General features: G+C 36.6%; 1 protein-coding gene across 2 annotated transcripts in view; it reads left to right on the top strand.

Moving 5' to 3' along the window:
• SMC3 (structural maintenance of chromosomes 3) overlaps nt 1-19055 on the top strand; it is a 616656-nt gene that overhangs the window by 492533 nt on the left and 105068 nt on the right. For both annotated transcript variants that reach the window (XM_090374164.1, XM_090374163.1), the window contains exon 24: nt 1130-1290. In XM_090374164.1, coding sequence (XP_090230290.1) covers nt 1130-1290 — 161 coding nt within the window. The remainder of the gene's footprint in view (nt 1-1129; nt 1291-19055) is intronic.

Here is a 19055-nt window from a genome sequence, read left to right as displayed (position 1 = left end):
ATTTGCCTTTGGCCAGCAGGTAGTTGATTGCTGGAACAAATTTCCAACTGTTGTTGTGGAAGTTGATAGCTTACATGAATTCAAGGAGGAACTGGACAAACATTTAGAGGGAATGGATGTGTGAAATTTTTTTTTTTTTTTTTTTTGGCTGATGCTACATAAGCTCATATGCTTGCTTTCTTGCATCACATACCTCTACTACTACTACTACTGTTACTTATGTCACCTTTTTATCCCCCTTTATGAATTGGGGATATGCATTTGCAATTCTCCAGTCCATAGGGATTCCCTGAATTCAAGGATGCTCTTATAATTAGGTCTAAGGGTTTACTTATATCCTTTGCTGCCTCCTTTAATATAATTGGATAGATTCTCTTGCTCCATTTGCCTTTTTTATATCCATCTTCAACAATTCGTCTTGCACTTTCCTTTCAGTTATTACAAACTCATTTAGCTCCTCATTACTGTAAGTGTAATATGGAATTCTTTTGCTGCATTTTTTAAAACTTTCATGTTTTTCTTCAATTGAATGCTCCCATAACCATATTTACATTGGCTATGCTACACCATTCATAATTTTGATAAAATTTGTTTCATTGTAAAACAGTACATTGAAGTACACACAAAGTGGACTTTGAAAGTAATTTGTTTTACTGAATTTTCATTAGAACTATTTCATCTCAAATGAGACTAACAAAGCAATAATCATAATAGGGAAGTCACCTGGGTTCTAGAAATATTTTCAGTTTTATGTGCCAAAATTTCGTTAAAACAATATTCGTTGCAGTAAGAATTTATTGTTAAAATACAGCATTGCAAAAGGAAGAATGATAAGACTACTGGTAGCTTTTAGCATTTATTTATCTTCATTAGCCTGATTATTTATCAGTTGTGAGCTACTGAAAGATTGTATGGCTCCTATAACAGTTTAAGAAATGGAATCATTGATCAGAACCAGAGCAAGATGCTTGCCTATAAGAATAATGGATACGATATATTGGGGTGGGTGCGGAAAGAGGAAAAGAAGCCTTCACTTTTTTTTTTCAGTAGGTATTCCTTTTTTTTTTTTTTTTTTTACAGTTTACTTTCTATTTGTGTGTTTATGCATATGTAATATGATTTCTTTTAGAATTGGATCAGAAGATAGAAAAGTTGAATTCAGAACAGAAAAATGTTCAGAAGGAACTGGAACATTGGAAAAGCCAAGAGAGAGATTACCAGGAACGTATCAATGAAGATGCCAAAGATTTAGAAAAAATGACGAGCAAACAGTCTTTACTTTTAAAAAAGGTTTGTTGAGGGTGTTCATCTTTTGTTTTAAATGATATTTCCAGTTTAATTCTAATGAGTCTAATTTGTTTGAGACATTAATAGAATGAACATTAATTCTAAAATTAAATTTGAATGGACTAAATAAACTAAAAATAGAACATATAAAATTTATACAAAATGCACTTGTATTGCATTCAAAACTATGAAATTTGATATAATTTAATACAAAAAAGCTAATTATTTTACATATATATACCATTATTACATATGATTTGGACCACTGTTTTTCCTGCTTGCTTTCTGTGGCTTAAATTTAAATAATTATGCTAACTACCAGGTTAGCACAATTGTGTAGTATTATTGGTATTGGCAAATTATGTAAGGAAACATACTTATATAGTATCAGCCAAAAAATAAAATAAGAATAAACAAAAAAAAATAATAATAATAAGTAATTCCCATATTAACTGTCCATCCCCTCTAATAATTTTTCAAATTCCTCCATATATTTATTGAAACTGCCCTCTGCTAAAAGCATATCTAACCAGCAACCTTCCTCCCTCAATTTAAAGTTGAACCCCTTATGCAAGTTGTCTGAATGTATTACAACTATTCCCTCAACATTTAGCTTACTTATTCTATTCAAAGTCTTAAACACTTCAGTTTTCCATGCAGGTGCCTAGTTCCCAGATTCTGCAATCAGCATAACCGAAGTCTCTCTCTTGTTCTTGATCCGTAGTCTAACAAAGGACCCTTATAATGTCACTCGGTTGTCTGTCTCTCTCTGTCCATCCGTCTGGATGTATAGACGGATGGACATTGTATCTCTGGAACAACTCAACCTATTGACTTGAAATTTTGCATGGGTTTGTACATCATGTGGGCCAACATAACGACATATTGATCGTTGTTGACAAAATCTGTCTGAGAAGTGTGGGGGGGGGATAAAAAAGTTACCGACAACCTATAGCTTATTATACACCGTTGGAAAGAGTTCAACGAGTAGGTTAAGATATAATTTTAAAATATTTTTTAAATTAAAAATGGTGGCACCAGACAGGAAAATGTGAGTCATTTTCATGCCCCCCCCCTCTATTTCCGTTTCTAATGGAGCTAAAAATTACATTAGCTGTGCATTATTCAATCAAGGGAAAACTATTTCGAATGAAATCTATCATTTACTTTTTGTGTTAAAATAAAAAAAAATAAAAAAAAAAAATTTTTTTTTTTTGCACTTCGATAGCACGCTTCTTTGTACTAAGTAACTCTCCTTTTGGTGACAAAAAGGTTGCTAAATAGTTAGTTAATAATTCTATAAAGGTCATTTATAAATTTTGCGACGAGAAGTATGTTTAACAATTTTCAAAGTTGGAGTTGTCCTGGCAAGGAGGTACTCAGAGAGCCAGTGTTGAGGCGGCATGGTGGGGAGACATCTACACGGCTTCTCCCACCCTTGTCATTCACAACAACTGGAAAGACTCAAATAGACAACATTTTAGTTAGTTCCTCAGTTTTAGGCCAATCCGGGGTGCTAGAAACTTTTTTTCAGTTACCATAAAGCTCTCTGTTTGAGATACTACACTAATGACCATTCTTGACTATGGATCCTTATATGCATCCTGAGTGCCCGGAAGTCAGTTGTTGACAGATTTATTTTTTTCTTTGTTCACATTTCTTTTTATCAGTATTCTTTCATCTTTTTCTTTTACTACTGATTCTTTTATCAGTACTAAATGTCTAGAATGATAATGATAGATGGCCCATTTCTCACTGGGCAAAGAGGCCGATAACTCAACACTACTATGCAAACATAGACTCCACTGTACTGATTGGCTTTGTTGGGTACTGTATCAGGGGGATTACCATGGTCTGGTTTAGGACTGCTTCCGCACTTATGAAGAAGAAGAGAAAAGTATTTATTTTTCTTTTCTTCTGTATTATCAGAGTACTTACAATATTCAAATTCCACATCCCTTATGTCTGAGTGGCACCATCACTCCAATAACCCTATGCTGTGTCCCTGTTTGATTTAATGGGTACTTCAAAGTCATCAGATTTGTTAAGGGAAAGTCTTGTTAGACAATTTGATCGGATACTATGATGTGGTTACAAAGGAACTGGATAAAAAAATAATTTTGATATCATATACTTGGATTTCAGGAAAGTTTTTGATACTGTTGTGCATGAAAGACTACTGTAGTAATAGTGGCATGTGATACAAGCTTATGTAGCATCAGCCCAAAAAAAAAAAAAAAATGAATAAATTTTCACATATCCATTCCCTCTAAAAGTTTGTCCAGTTCCTCCTTGAATTTATTTAAGCTATCAACTTCCACAACAACAACAGATGGAAGTTTGCTCCAGCAATCAACTAACCCCCCCCCTGGGCTAAAGGCACAGCAGGAATGCAACACTCAAACCAGAGCAACAAAGAGCTGAAGAAGTACCCTTCTCACGTCAGGAAATTGACTTTGACTATGAAAACAACCAGATTGGGCAAATATCCAGGACCAGATCTGATTGAGACAGAGGTCATAAAGAGACTTTAGTCCATTGCCCCAGGCAATGTGATCAATCTCTACGATGCTTGCTTTTGTGATTGGGTTTTTCCAAAGATCTGGAAAACGGATTAAATTCATACTCATGATAAACCGGATTCATACAGACTAATCACCCTCCTTTCCATAACCGGCAAGGTCTTGGAGAAACTTATCACAGGGTGATTTACAGCATCATATCAAGCTAGGGGTCTGAATACTGTGAGCCAGTTTGGTTTCTCCAAGGGAAAGAGCACTGATGATGCAATCGAAGCACTACTTGATGCCACTAACACCAACAACAACTTGGCCTCTCTGTAGACTTCAAAGTGGTCGTTTACATCATATGGTGGCAAAGTGCCCTGGGCGGTGGGGGATGTCTAAATCTATCAACTCGTGACTAGCTTTCTTCAGAACAGATATCTCATAGTGTGAGCAAACACAAATACATTCTCAAGACCAACAATAAGATGCCTTTTGCTCAATCTTAGGCCTGATCTGATGGAACATAGATTTTAACAAATGGCTGCAAAGGAACACCAAAAAACGCTGCTAAAAATTGCACATGCGGTTGGCCTTGCTGTGGTTATCTATGGAAATTTCCAGCAACAACTCTTAGGACCCTGCAAATGACATCCTTGAAGACCTCTTGCAGTGGTATGCGAACCAGAAACTCACTGTCTCAGGCACCAAGATTCGGCAAATGCTCCTTGAAGAAGTCTAAACACTTGAAGATCCTTTCAAATTAAATACAACAACTAACAGATTAAGTGTCAAAGTACCTTCAAGTATTTAGGAGTACTTATGAATGACAAGCTTTCTTTTATTTCCCATACATAAGTCTTCAAAAAAAGAAAAGTGAAAAAAAAAAAATATGCCGGCAAGCTGATTAGGCCCTCCAGAAGAGACTGGGGACTCAAGGGACATAGCCCAGTGCTATATTACAACTGTGTCGTTCTCTCAGTAATAACTTATGGAGCCAGTGCCTCGGGTCATTGCATTGAGAACAAATTGCTGATTAGACAGCTCAACCAAGCTTACAGATCCATCTGATCCCCCACTGTTCTCTTTCTATCCCCCCTCCCACACACCACTAACACCCTCTCCCACATTCACTCTGCTATTTTCCTTGTGGTCTTTCTAGTACTAATTCTGGAAAAGCCCAATTAGATCTTAGACAGAAACTGGCATGCCTCCATGCGACAAGGATGGAATTTGTAGGACCACCAACCTGGTGTTATTTTCCTGGCTGCTAAATTCCAGCCAGCAACATAACAAAACAATACATTACACAGACGCACTCAACACTATGCTCACATTGCAGGTGCATGGCTTATACCAGTACAGAAGACCTAGTGGTGAATGGGGAAAACCTGGAGCCTGCAACCAGTACACTTTGACAGTGTCCTTTCTGTATACATTGTACTCCCCATATTATAATAATAATGTTTCTTTATTGACTAAATCATATACAGCCAGGCCTTGCATAACGCTAGTTCGATTAATGCATTTTTCAATTACCACTATTTTAAAAAAATTATACCACTTTACATGATGCAAATTTCCACTTAACGAGATAATTTTTATTTGATGATTGAAAAAGATTTGAATCGCACACTAAGTTTACCGTGTGTCAGGCAGGCAGTAAACAAGCATTTGCCCACTGCCTGCCTCAGTGTGTTCCATCAACTATCAGAAGAAGACATGTTACTTGTTTGTATCCCATTAATAAACACTTGCAGACTTGCATTTAAAAATTCAAATTTTTAAATGCAAAAAAAAATTTTATTTTTAAATGAGCCAGATGAAAATGTTACCACAAAGGAGATAATGGTAAAAGAAGTAGATGAAATATTTTAGGTTCTCTGCGATATTTATTTCACCATGGCCTAGAGAAGATTGTTGTTGGCTATTGGAAATTGATTGATGAAAAAAAGAAAGCTAACACTGTTCAAACGAATCTGTTCAAATATTTCCATAACAAATAGTTTCTTCATTGTGTATTTTATGCCAGAGGTTCCCAAACTTTCTCGGTTCACGGCACACTTAAGTGTCGAAGTAATTTTTTCATGGTGCCCCTAGGCCAAAAGGAATACCTAACAGTTCCGTTTATTTAGTAGTTAAATCCAAACAACTTAATAAGTAATGTTGAAACTGTGAACTACCTCAAGCTAGTAGTTTGTGCGGTGTCCGACAGATGTTGAGTGTCGCTGTGTTTCCCTTGAAAATTTAAAGTATTCTGCGCCACATGGTTTGGGAACCACTGTTTTATGCAATAAACATTTAATTCTATAATTATTTTCATTATCTTTTACATGGTGTATAGTTAAAAAGTTGTTTAAAATTCTTTATGGACATTCCTGAAGGTCAAGCACCAATTATAATTTTTCTTATTGATTATTATATTCGATTTACGCATTTTTGTTTTGTGCAATGTACTCGCAGGACGAATTAATTGCGTTAATTGAGGCCAGCCTGTATATACTTGATGACATACCCAGAGGAATCTAATAATACATTGTCTATAACAAGTGACTAAATACAGAAATACAAAGTACATCTGCATTATAAAATTAAGCTAAAATAAAAAAATGTGATGGTTGAAAAATAACTAAATAAATAAAAATAAGTGAGAAAAAAATATCCAGTAAAAACAAGTCAGACATATCAGAAAAGAGGATCGATAGGAATTAGAACACACATGACTACTTGACGTCAGCATACTTGGGTGCGGCACTTACATACCTGTCCTTGGCATACAGAAAGATATGTCAATGTTGAGCAACTTGAGAGTGTCCAGGGACACATTTGGGAAGTATCTATTGAAACTCTGTAACCTCTGGAGCTTTGAGCACAAGCAGGGGATATTACGGAGGTGTCTTCCTAGTAAACGCCAACGAGCTGTGTTCCAGATATTTATGTAATCGTGCTTAGAAGAGCACAGATGAAGGAATGCCTTTATTTTTAGTACATGGGCTCTGTGGTGTCTATTGAAGGTTGGAGCAAAGTGTAGATCTGGTGAGACGATAAGTTGGCCCACTTGAGACCCCATAGTTTCTTGAGACTGGTGGGAGGTGCAACAGACCATACATCTATGGAATGGGAGAGCACACTACTGAAATAGGTTGTGAGATATTTCTTGATTATTTGTTTATTGTGAGTTTTTGCACAAATCTATTTTCATTCTGCAGAATGCTCTCAAGGCTTTGGAATACTGAGCTTGGATTTGATGTTTATAGATGTGATTCGCAATAAGGGTTACTCCTAGGAATTTGACACTGTCTGTGGGAGTCAGAACATTTCCAGCTAATTCCGGAAGTAAGGATGATGTAGTATCAGCAGACATCATCTGACTTGGAGTAAAGATGAGATAGCTTGACTTCTCTGAGTTGACTGACAGGCCAAAAAATTTAGCATACTCAAAGAATGTATTAAGGTTGCTGTTTACAATTTCTGAGGATGTTTGTCTTGCTTGTGAGTCACCAACCTGGCATTTGCATGGCAATTCAAATTCTGTATCCCTTATCTGATTGACATCATGTTATTATTATTAGCTATATGGTGCAATTAGCTATTTATTAGTTATTATTTATTAGCTATATATATATATTTTTTTTTTTTTGGCTAGTGCAGCAGCCAAAAAAAAAAAAAAAAAATTCCCGAGTTACCCTGAGAAAGAGAGAAGGGAATCACCAAGAAAGAGAAGAATGGTGATATGCAGTTGGTGTATAAGCAAGTATATTTGTGGAATCCAGTTGCTAGTATGCGCATTCTATACCCCCACCTGTTACAGATCAATGCATTATTAACTTCTCTGCCTGGCTCTTGCCCTCAATCAAGTGCAACCAGAGAGTGATAATTCTGGAGACTTCAACTTGCCTCTGCCATCTGCATCAAAGCACCTTGATAGGTTAATTTCGGATCTGTCATATCTCAACATCCATGGCATCTTTGTACCACCCTCTCTTGGAGAAGCCACATTACAGGGATTTATTCGACATTTACCTCCAATCACAGGCCAATTGAAGCATCTCTGATCCTTGTGGCAAAAGGAATCTAACAATCTGTAATCAATCGATCCCAATTCAAATGATCAGGAAGGCTGTCTATGATCCAAAATACTTAAAAATTGAAACGTCAATTGACCTCTTTAGGCTCCTACCCCTGGAAAGCTCTTAGTGAAATTATTATTGAGGAAGCAGCATTTTGGTTTCAGAGATGGCTGTCATTCATTGCAAGATGTCTCTTGGCCATGTCAAAAGTATGTGTCATCGGTCCATGCTCAAAACCATGGTGGTCCAACACCCTTATGCTTCAATTTAAGGAAAAGCAATGACTACATGCTCAGTTCAAGAGGCTACCTTCAGAGAGAGAGAGAGAGAGAGAGAGAGATCATACTCAGCTTATTCACTAGCCTTCCAGAAATCCAAGAATCAAGCAAACAAGTTCATGGAGAAGAGGATAGCGTGTGGACAGTTAGCCTGGCCAAATGGAGCATTTGCATAACTCGATTCTGCAAAACAGACAGTGAATCAGCAGACTTTCCCTGGGACAGTGCCCACTACAACTTAACTACCTCACTAAAGTGTCACTATGTGAAGAGGAGCTAATCAAGGCCATCAACACCCTGGTTGATAAGAAAACAATGGAAAGTGACTCTGTTCCTGCTGTTTGTCTAAAAATCGCCTCTTACTTAATCAGCAAGGAGCTGAAAGAGCTGTACAACAGAATCCTACAACAGGGAGTCGTCCCAGTCACTTGGCTGACTTACAGTCATTCCAGTTCCAAATATGCAAAACGCCAACTCAGCTACTGATTACAGGCAAATTTCTATTTCCTCACCTCTCCTCAAATGCCTAAAGAAGTGCATTTTCAAAGTGGTTGCCAATCTGATTCTCTCCCAGTGACCTCAGCACACACACTATGCACTCTCACAATCACCAATAACATGTCTACAGGCTCTAAACTTGAATACCCTTCAGGCATGGGAACAAGGTTCTGTTCTTCATGCTGTCTTCCTGGATCCGAAATACAGATTACTCTCATGTGCCTCCTGGAGAACTACTATGGTTTCACAGATAATGTCGCTAAGCTCCAGAAATCTACTCTCCACAAGATTTCTCACCTTTCAGCATGGGAATCACTACATCACCAAGCAGGTGGAAGTCGGCATACCCCAAGTGGCTATGCTATTTTTGCCAATATTTCTACCACTAATGAATGAGATACCTGTATTTATGGCCTATGCCGATGATATCATATGCTATCTATCAAGCCCCAATAACACCTCACCAGACCCAGTAAAGAATCTATTGAAGTCTGTTATCCTCAACAAATATCTGTCCTCCTGTAAATATGCTGCCTATTTTGGGCTAAAAATAAACTGAGAAAAATCAAAGTATAAGATCTCACCAAGAGCACAAGCAGACCTCAATCCACAGTCTCTCTGGAGCCCTCAATTGTGGGGCATCTTCTCATTGCCACTCATTCATTTAAATTTTTAGAGGTGATAATGGACAAAAACTTGACTTGTAAACTGCACTCAAAAGCGCTACAAGCCTTCTGGGGTATGAAACTCAACCTCTGTAGATCGCATAATAAAGAAACAGTCAGGAAATTTCTCTTATACTACTTCAGCTCAATTATCAGATATGGTATTGAAATCTGGTCCACAGCTCCTTGGTCCAACCTGAAGATGCTTTGGGGGTCTACAATTCTGGGTCCTCAACTAGGCCGACAGTTGGGCTCTCCTTACCTATATGACATCAAGATCACTGCTCTGTAAAAATCTAAGCTACACCCAGCCCAGCACTTGGCATATGCATAGAAGCTCACAATGGCACATCTGTGCTCCAAAGTTCATTACTTCATCAACATCTGGGAACTCTCAGAAACCCTCTAGTACTCTGCTCAAACCTGCAGATGGTGTTGACCTTCAAGAGGCACTTTTCCAACAGCATCATCACCGCACTGAGCTCTGCCGACATTGATTTTAATCTATGGTCCAATGTTTTGGCCTACAGGGGAAAAAGGGAAAATCCATATTCACGTGCCATCACCATTCCTGTAACTGTCATTAAAACTAAAACTGACTCCAAATGAAAGATGTCGAGGCTGGCTCAATTGGTCTATCAAGTTATGCCAGGGTCGTACTCTACAGTACAGCCCTGTATCATCATCAATATCTTAGAAGATTCAGTTCAAATGCAGTTATCGATAATCAAAACTATTTAGGTTAATCTTATGCTGGAGAAAGCAATATATTCGCTATGATTTATATATTCTATGGATGTTATATGTATTATATTTTTGTTCTTTCTATTATATGGATGTTGTATTTATTCTATGGATGTTTTATGCATTCTATTTGCAGTTTTTCTATTTTTTAGCAGTTTGTATGTAAGTAAATATAATGTCTCCAGTTACATTGTTAGATTCCTCTGGATGCCAGTAACAGGAATCGTATCCTTATAAAATTTTGTAAATAAAGAATTTTATTATTATTAAAAATGTACTTGTTCCAAGATAACTTCCAGCAGTCATTGAAATCCCCAGTACCTTTCTTTCCAGGCTGCCTCTCACTCTCATTCGAATAAAAGCAGTGTAAGAAACACTTTCACCACTGCCTGCAGCTATTGTTAATATATTAGTCTGTGTATCTCCCCATGCTATCTGTTTTCCAACCCAAGTAACACTGCTTCGATAGCATCAGTAAATATTCTTGCACTCTTTCTATTTAATGTATCTCATCCCTCTAGAAGTCTCTCCTGTTAATAAGCACAGAAAAACTGTTAATAAGCACACATTCAGAAAAATTCTATTCCAAGCCTTGCACAGTTTCTCCAGGATCGAAGTGATTGACAAGAATGTCGTCATATAATCCCTCTTATCATGTCTGCTAGATAAGAAGGATTATAGAATTGCAGACACTTTCAAATTTAATTGTAACTCACCTTTTTTTTTTTTTTTTTTCTCCCAATATCGCCTATACTTATTAAGTAAGTGTGCAGATCTCCTACCCTTAATGTCTTTAGTACTAATATGTACAATGGTATCACCTGTATAATATCGGTGTAGATACACCATAAATTTGAACTACGTATGTAGTGTAAAGGGCATCGTTTTTGTATCTCATATTGTGGGTGCCTTCACCAACAAGACAGCTGGTATTGCACTACTTCAAATAAATAATGCTTCTCTAGTAGAGAAGACTACTGTTATTTATTTTTGGTGGATACCACCACCCAGACGATTGTTTCGAAGCTAGTTGTAAATTTAATGTGAAAAAAAAAACCCATTGGACCAGATCTATTAAACCAAACAATTATTTTTTGTTTCATTTGTTCATTTGTTAAACCAAACAAATGAATTATTTTTTGAAGCTAGTTGACTTCGTCAGCAGTGAGTTGGCCGGTACCCTGGTAATGCAACATACCATCACAGTTGCAAAGTTATTTCCACAATAGAGAGATGCCAAATGGTGTATAAATAATAATGTATTAGAAGACGAAATGCACAAGGCATAATTTCTTATTGATTTAGGTCATTAACTAAATAATATCGGTGTAGATACACCATAGTTTATCCATAAATTTGAACTATGTATGTAGTGTAAAAGGCATCATTTTAATTGTATCTCATATTGTGAGTGCCTTCATAATGAGATAGCTGGTATTGCACTACTTCAAGTAAGTAATGCTTCTGTAGTAGAGAAGACTACTGATATTTATTTTCAGTGGATATAACCTAAACCCATAAGAAATTATGCCTTGTGCATTTCGTCTTCTAATACATTATTATGTATACACCATTTGGCATCTCTCATATTGTGGAAATAACTTTGCAACTGTGATGGCATGTTGCATTACCAGGGTACCAGCCAACTCAATGCTGACGAAGCCAACTAGCTTTAAAAAATAATTCATTTGTTTGGTTTAATAGATCTGGTCCAATGGTTTTTTTTTTTTTTTTTTTTCACATTAAATTCACAACTAGCTTCGAAACAATCATCTGGGTGGTGGTATCCACCGAAAATAAATAACAGTAGTCTTCTCTACTAGAGAAGCATTATTTATTTGAAGTAGTGCAATACCAGCTATCACGTTGGTGAAGGCACCCACAATATGAGATACAAAAACGATGCCTTTTACACTACATACGTAGTTCAAATTTATGGGTAAACTATGGTATATCTACAACGATATTATATAGTTAATTACTTAAACCCATAAGAAAATATTCCTTCTGCATTTTGTTCTGCTCTACAACGCATAAACTTTTGCCCCTGTCAGGTAGGGCTGCGTTTGTGGTGCTTGAGGCAAAACTTTGTAACGGCACTTAATTTATATTGTATCTTAACACACATATATATACAGTAATGCATCTAGCAGGGCTTATTTTAGGCAGCGCCTGTGGCATGCATCCCTAGCACCGACCCTGCTTACAGACATACCCTGGTCTGTAATCCACCTGTCCTTTTTGCACAATATATTTTCCATTTCCTTAACAGTAGAGTCACTTGCAACAACTAGCTCCTGTGGGACCAGCACATTGTTTTGTGGGTTGGCAGCTGAGAGCTTGATAGGCCCTCAATGTTCTTCAAGCCCTCATAGAGGCCCACAACAATGCTGATTTGATGCCTGATGTCCTCACACTCTGCATCGAACACACACAAAGATCCCCCTTGGTGATATCATGTCCCATTCCAGATAGATCTGCAAACATTAAACAAGTAGTACATGTTGTGATGACATTAACTGAGATCCAGAGGTAAAACAATCTACTTGGACATTGTGCACACTGACTTTTGATAACAGCTTTCATCCATGGTATAATGCTCTCTGATGAGCAAAATATTTGGCAACTATATGCTGGCTGTCCTCAACTGATGTACAAGATCTTCAGATATACTCTGACGCCTCATAAAAGGCTCTGATTGTTTGGGATCATATCAGTGAAAAGTATCTTAATGGGGAAAGCTAGAAGCTCTTCACAATGGAAGAATTAATTAGAGTAGTCAATTAGTCAATTGGAAGAATAAGATTGGGGAAATGCCCAGGTATGGATTTGATTGAGGGTGAAGTGATAACATGAATGTAGGTAAAATGGCCAAACCGTCTTTTAGGTATATACAATGCATGTTTGAAGGAGGGCATGTTTCCTGCACCATGGAAGGATTGTCCTATAAAAAAAATTGTTAAATTCACCAGAGAAATCTAGAAATTATCCAAGTTCATATGGACCAATTATCCTATTGCTTGGTTTGGGTAAGGTCTACAGGAGAATGCTGACAGGTAGGATAAACTATTGTAATGAACAGAATATTCTAATTTCAGGGAAACAGTTTGGTTTTACTCAAGGAAGGAAAAAGAACAGAAGCTGTGTTGATGCGACTGAAAAACATAGTACAAGAGGCAAATGCACATGATTAAAATCTTTGTAGATTTTGCCAGTGCATATGATAACATCAGTTGGGAAAGTGTTCTAATGATGTTGAGCAAGGCTAAATGTTCCTCACAAATCTATAATGTAAATAAAGATTACTGCAGAGCTAGATCTGTGACAGTTAACAAAATGAATATGAAGCAGTAACAAGAAAGGTATTGAAAGGACATCCACAAGGATCCATTTTTGGTCCACTAATGTGGTTGATAGTGTTATAATACTGAATGAGAAAGAATTTCTGGATGTCTGCATGATTACCAATGCAGATGACAGTTATAAATGGTAGAAGCAGGATCGAGAGCAAAACTGAAAACAGCAAATGGTGTAAGCTACACAGATTATCAATTTCTTGGGGAAAAGAAAGTTTTTGATGACTTTGAAGTATTTAGGGGTGCATATAGATCAGCATATGAAGTTTATTGGACATATCAATGCAATACGTGATAAAATTAAAAGATTTGTGGGAATGATATCTCATATAACCAGGAAGCAATGGGATATTAAGGGTAAAGGAATAAATCTTTTATATGAATGTATTTTGTCCCGATAACTTATGGTGCACCATTATGACTAGCGGAAGGAATCAAGGAAAGTGATGAACAAAGGCTGCATTCAGGACAAAGAGTAAAATTGATGCCAAAATTGGTAGTGTTGTGGGACTGTATCTAATGAAGTGCTTCAGGTTATAGTGGTGAAGCTGCTTTTGGATTTGTTACTGGCCCACGGGGCACTGTGCTGTTATTTGTGATGATGGAAACCGTATAGGCTGCTGGAAATAGAATTAAATCTAGAAGATATGAAGTGGGAGAAAAGAAGAGAAGAAGTGGGAGTAAAGAAGAGAAATAGTACAAGCTGCTAGAGATTTGGCAAAGTTGATGGGAGACTGAATAAAAAAGAAATAAGAAGAAAATTTTTACCAGATGTAAGAAAGAATATAAGTTATAAATAGTTTCAGACAGACTATAATTTGTTTCTCATGATGGATCATGGACATTTCTCTGTAAGGTTGAATAAGTTTTGAGCAGTTCAGAGAATAAGATGTATTTGTGGGGAGGTGGAAACATGGGAACATGTTTCATACGATTTTGAAGAGTATGTGGATTTAAGGATTGAGTTGAACTGTAGTGCTCCAAATATGAATAACAGTGTGAGTAGAGGTTCTGAGGTTCAAATGATTAAAACAAAGGTGCACTTCATGGTGTTTATATATTTACACACAAATTTTTAAAAGAAGAAGGGTTTTATTAGATAATGAGCAACAAGATGGATGAAATCTATAAATGGAACAGATAAGAAAATAGAATGAAAGATGAGAGAGGAAATGTAGGATGAAAGGTAACTTCATTATATAATTGATGGGAGCTTGCCCTAGAACAGTGTACTCATCGTACACTGCATTTTGTATGATATATTAAAATTGTAAATAGTATCAATCCAGGATATTCATTTTGTAAGATATTGTACCTCACTTTGCATTTCCAGGTACTCATTGATCTCTGTATTTGTATGATATTCGAAATTGTAAGTTGTATCAATCCAGAATGTTCATTTTGTAATTGTACTTCATAATATATTCATAGTATATTGTACTTATTGTACAATTTGTAATATATTATACTTTTCTTTTTGTATGACATTCGAAATTGTATCATAATATCTGTGTATGAAACTGTACTGTACTGTAGTTTGATAGAGTTGCCAGATGTTTGCTGGGATCCACTAATTAAATAAATAAATAAAAAAAAACTATGCAGTTAAATTAGATTTGACAATTTTAGTAATCTTTTCAGCCTGCAGACCATAATATACACAGTCATCGAAAAAAGGTGTCCATGATTTCCATTTTAATTATCTTCGTCTGAAGAGAATGTGGTGTGCTTGAGACAGTCTTGCTTACGTAGTCCGAAAAAATCCATCGCTCATCGCAGCCTGGAGTTTGCCATTCCAAAGAGCACCATTCAGAATGTGCTTCATAAACAACTGAGACTGCCTGCATACAAGATTCAACTCAAACACAAAATCAAACCTGAAGACCGTCCCAGACATGCCGAGTTAAATGAGATTGACAATGATGAAAATTATTTAAAACGCATTTTGTTTAGTGACAAAGCAACCTTCCACATAAATTGGTGTGTTAATCGTATTGTAGAATTTCGGGGTCACAGCAACCAAATGAAGTTCACCAGTATGTACATGATACTACTAAAATAAACAGGTGCCTTCGTAGCCAGGTGGGAAGGAGCAGCAGTGCGTAGCACACGCTTCTTGATTAGACCGGGGTTCGAGCCCGTCACCACCAAATACGGAAGATGCGGAAAGGTCAGGGAATGACCACCACATATCCCGGAGCAATATGGCCTTAGTTGCTAATGCTCCTAAAAACCAAATAAATGTGTGGACTAATGCACAATTGCTTGCTATGCCCATTTATGTTTGCTGAAAGGACAATAACTGGCAACATTTATTTGGATATGCTTGAGCTTTATGTTTTACATCAAGTTGAAGACATAGAAAGAGAGAAAGGAGTTTCTGTGATTTTTCAGCAAGATGGCACACTCCCTCATTTCAGCCGTAATGTGCAGCATACCCTAAATGATAGGTTTGCTGATTGTTGGATCGGAAGAGGTGGACCTGTGCCTTGGCCACAAAGAAGTTTTGACCTGACACCATTAGACTTTTTCTTGTGAGTCTACCTAAAGAACATCATCTATGCAGAAAAGATTCGCGATCTACACCATTTAAGAGAGAGGATCACAGCTGCAATAGCAACCATTACACCATAAATGATTGAGTGCACATGGACAGAGATAGAGTACCACTTGGATGTTTGCTGAGCAACGAATGGTGCTTATATTGAAACATACTAAATTATGAAGTTTGTTGTTATTTGGTTTTTAGGAGCATTAGCAACTAAGGCCATATTGCTCCGGGAATATGCGGTGGTCATTCCCTGACCTTTCCGCATCCTTCGTATTTAGTGGTCACAGGCTCGAACCCCAGTCTAATCAAGAAGCGTGTGCTGCTCCTGCCCACCTGGCTATGGAGGCACCAAGTTATGAAGTAAAACTTGAGATATTTCTGTAGATATTAACAAATAAATCAATTGATTGATGTTAGTATTTGTGTTGTTATTTTATCATGAAATCACGGACACCTTTTTTTATGACCCTGTATATACAAGTTGCCTAAATGCAGTGACAGCCTACAAAATAAATCTCCAGCATCCCTCCTCTCCTGGTGCTAATTAATCTAAGCTCTTTCATGGCAGTGAAACGCTGACCCCATTTTATCCATTCTAATCTGCTTTGCTGATTATCACATCATATTCTAAATTTTCTATCGATAACACTGGTCAATATGTAAAATGTTACAAAAACGAAGATACCCAATCTTGACTAATATCATGCTGCTGAACACGAAAATCACATTCAAATTTGTTGATTGGCTCTTGTTTTCGAATTACAGTTGGAGGTCTCATATTAGCGAGTAACTCTACATTATCAACTATGGCTCTCAGCAAAACATATGGCAACAGCACAGTTTCATTACCACCATGCTCTTATCACGTGATCGGCAACTGTCGCCTCGCTCTGCATCACGTGATAAGTTGTTTTTCCCTCAAATACATCTAGATACCTGGTTATTTTTTCTCAGTTAACAGTTGTTCTCTGTGAAATTCCTACTTTTTGTGCAGTATTTGTGTTGTGTAAGATTAATATTCCCTGTAATTGTGTGAATATAGTCTTAATGACTTCTGTTACATATGTGAAGTCACATTAGCTTCAAGAAAGCATCCCTTAGCTCGAACCTTAAAAAAGGCCTACTTCTTGTACTTTGGGTGTAAAGGAGGCGACCAGGACAAGAACCAGACCCCACACATATGCTGCACTACATATTCATTAAAACTCAGTTGAAAAATCAAAAATTGAAAGGGTCGTTTTATGCCTTTCGCAGTGCCCATGATATGAAGGGAGCCAACAAATCACGTCACAGACTATTACTTTTGTATGGTGCCTCCTATTAGAAAAGGGATGACGATGAAGAAAAAGTGGACAGTGACCTACCCAAATATACTATCTGTAATACATCTCACAGTGAAGTACTACCTATTCCTGAGCCACCCGACTATTTTTTTCTGTACACTGATGAAGATGAAGACACTGACGAATATCAACTTGATATACACAAAGTATAGCAGCTGTCTACATTAAGGGATCCGCCGTTTTGTCCAAACCTTTATCCTTCTGAACCACATCAAATCACAAAAAGTCACCTCATCAGGGATCTTGAACTGCTGAAGAATAAGGGCCATATTCAAAGTTAGATTTGTTTCGCTGGCCGCACTCAGTTATTTGAGAAAAATTAGTGTTACATTTCCGTATCTTGTTACATGTAAAAGGAAGTTTCTATTTTCATGTTACCATTTTTTATTCTGTGTTCATGCTATATATAAAAAATGCAAATTCCCAACACTTTTATGTGCAACAAATTGTGTCCGTGATTTATTTTTTAGGTTTTATTAAAATTATAAAAATATGACTGGCTTTATTAAATGGATTCTCAAACAAGCTTATGTAATTTTCATGAGATCTTATATTAGCAAATTGACTTTCAAACTCGTCAAAATGTAATTGTAATAACGAGAGGCAACAATTCTTTGGAAATGCGTGTTTCTCTTTTAGCTCTGTATAACATTCAAAGTGAACTAAGTTGTCTTGCTCAATTTGGGATTTAAATAATAACAACTTATTCTGAAATGATTTGATGCCACCATACAAATCAGAGACAAATTTCCCTTTCCCTCGTAGTTTTAAATTAAGAGCATTTAAATGATTAGAATTATCTGTAAGAATTACAAGATCAAACATCCATTCCATATTTGATGGTTGTTTTATTGGTTTCCCTTTTTCTGTCATAAAAATATCAATTTCATGATGAAGTTTAAAGAAAAAAGATATGACACTTTTCCACAACTAAGCTATCCCACTACACTATGTAAAATTACATCTTCATATTCAGCTTCAATTTCTGAAAGAAACTGCTGAAACATACGATGATTAAGGCCATGTGATCTTATAAAATTTACAGTTGAAATAACCAGATTTATAAAGTATTAGAGATCCAGTACTTTCCTACAGCGAGCTTTATGCACAAATCAGTGAATTTTAATCAGAGGTTCAGTTCTGATATCTATCATTTTAGTTATTCTGCCCATAAGCCCAGTGTTTTTCACCAATCATATTTTTTGCACTCAGTCGTGACTCCTATCAGGTTTTTAATATTTAATCCTAACTTTTCAATAGAAAGGAAAAAAAATTTCAAAAAGATTTTCACTTGTAGTTGTTCCGTGCATGCTCTGTAGATCAGCTAAATCTTCAACTGGTACGAAATTATCATCAATTCCACATATGAAGGGCTGTGTCATTTACATCAGTACTATCATCCAGTGCAACACTAAAATATTTCATTTGTCTTATGTTTTCCAAAAGTTATGTGAACAAATTCTTTCCAATATCTTCTACTCTTCACATAATTGTTTGTCAAGGCAAACTGATGTCTTGTATCGTTGTTCATTTCTCCAGACAAATTTCTTCCATAACTTTTAACAAACATTTAAAAAGTTCACTGAACGGTTTACTTTCAAAAGTGATGAAATATGCAATTTCATAACTGGCACTTATAGCAGATAAATTTCTTTACTGATATGCTTTCAGTGTATACATATGACAACACTGGGCTACGTGTACATGTTTGATACAGTCAAGCTCGATTCTTGCATTCCTGTACATGCAGTGGCATGAC

The sequence above is a fragment of the Mastigoproctus giganteus genome, chromosome 5 (genome assembly GCF_048544385.1).
Source record: "Mastigoproctus giganteus isolate SK-2022 chromosome 5, ASM4854438v1, whole genome shotgun sequence".
In the NCBI taxonomy this organism is placed as follows: domain Eukaryota; kingdom Metazoa; phylum Arthropoda; class Arachnida; order Uropygi; family Thelyphonidae; genus Mastigoproctus; species Mastigoproctus giganteus.
The sequence above is the reverse complement of the archived record's forward strand: the minus strand, read 5'-3'. Positions and strand labels throughout refer to the sequence as shown.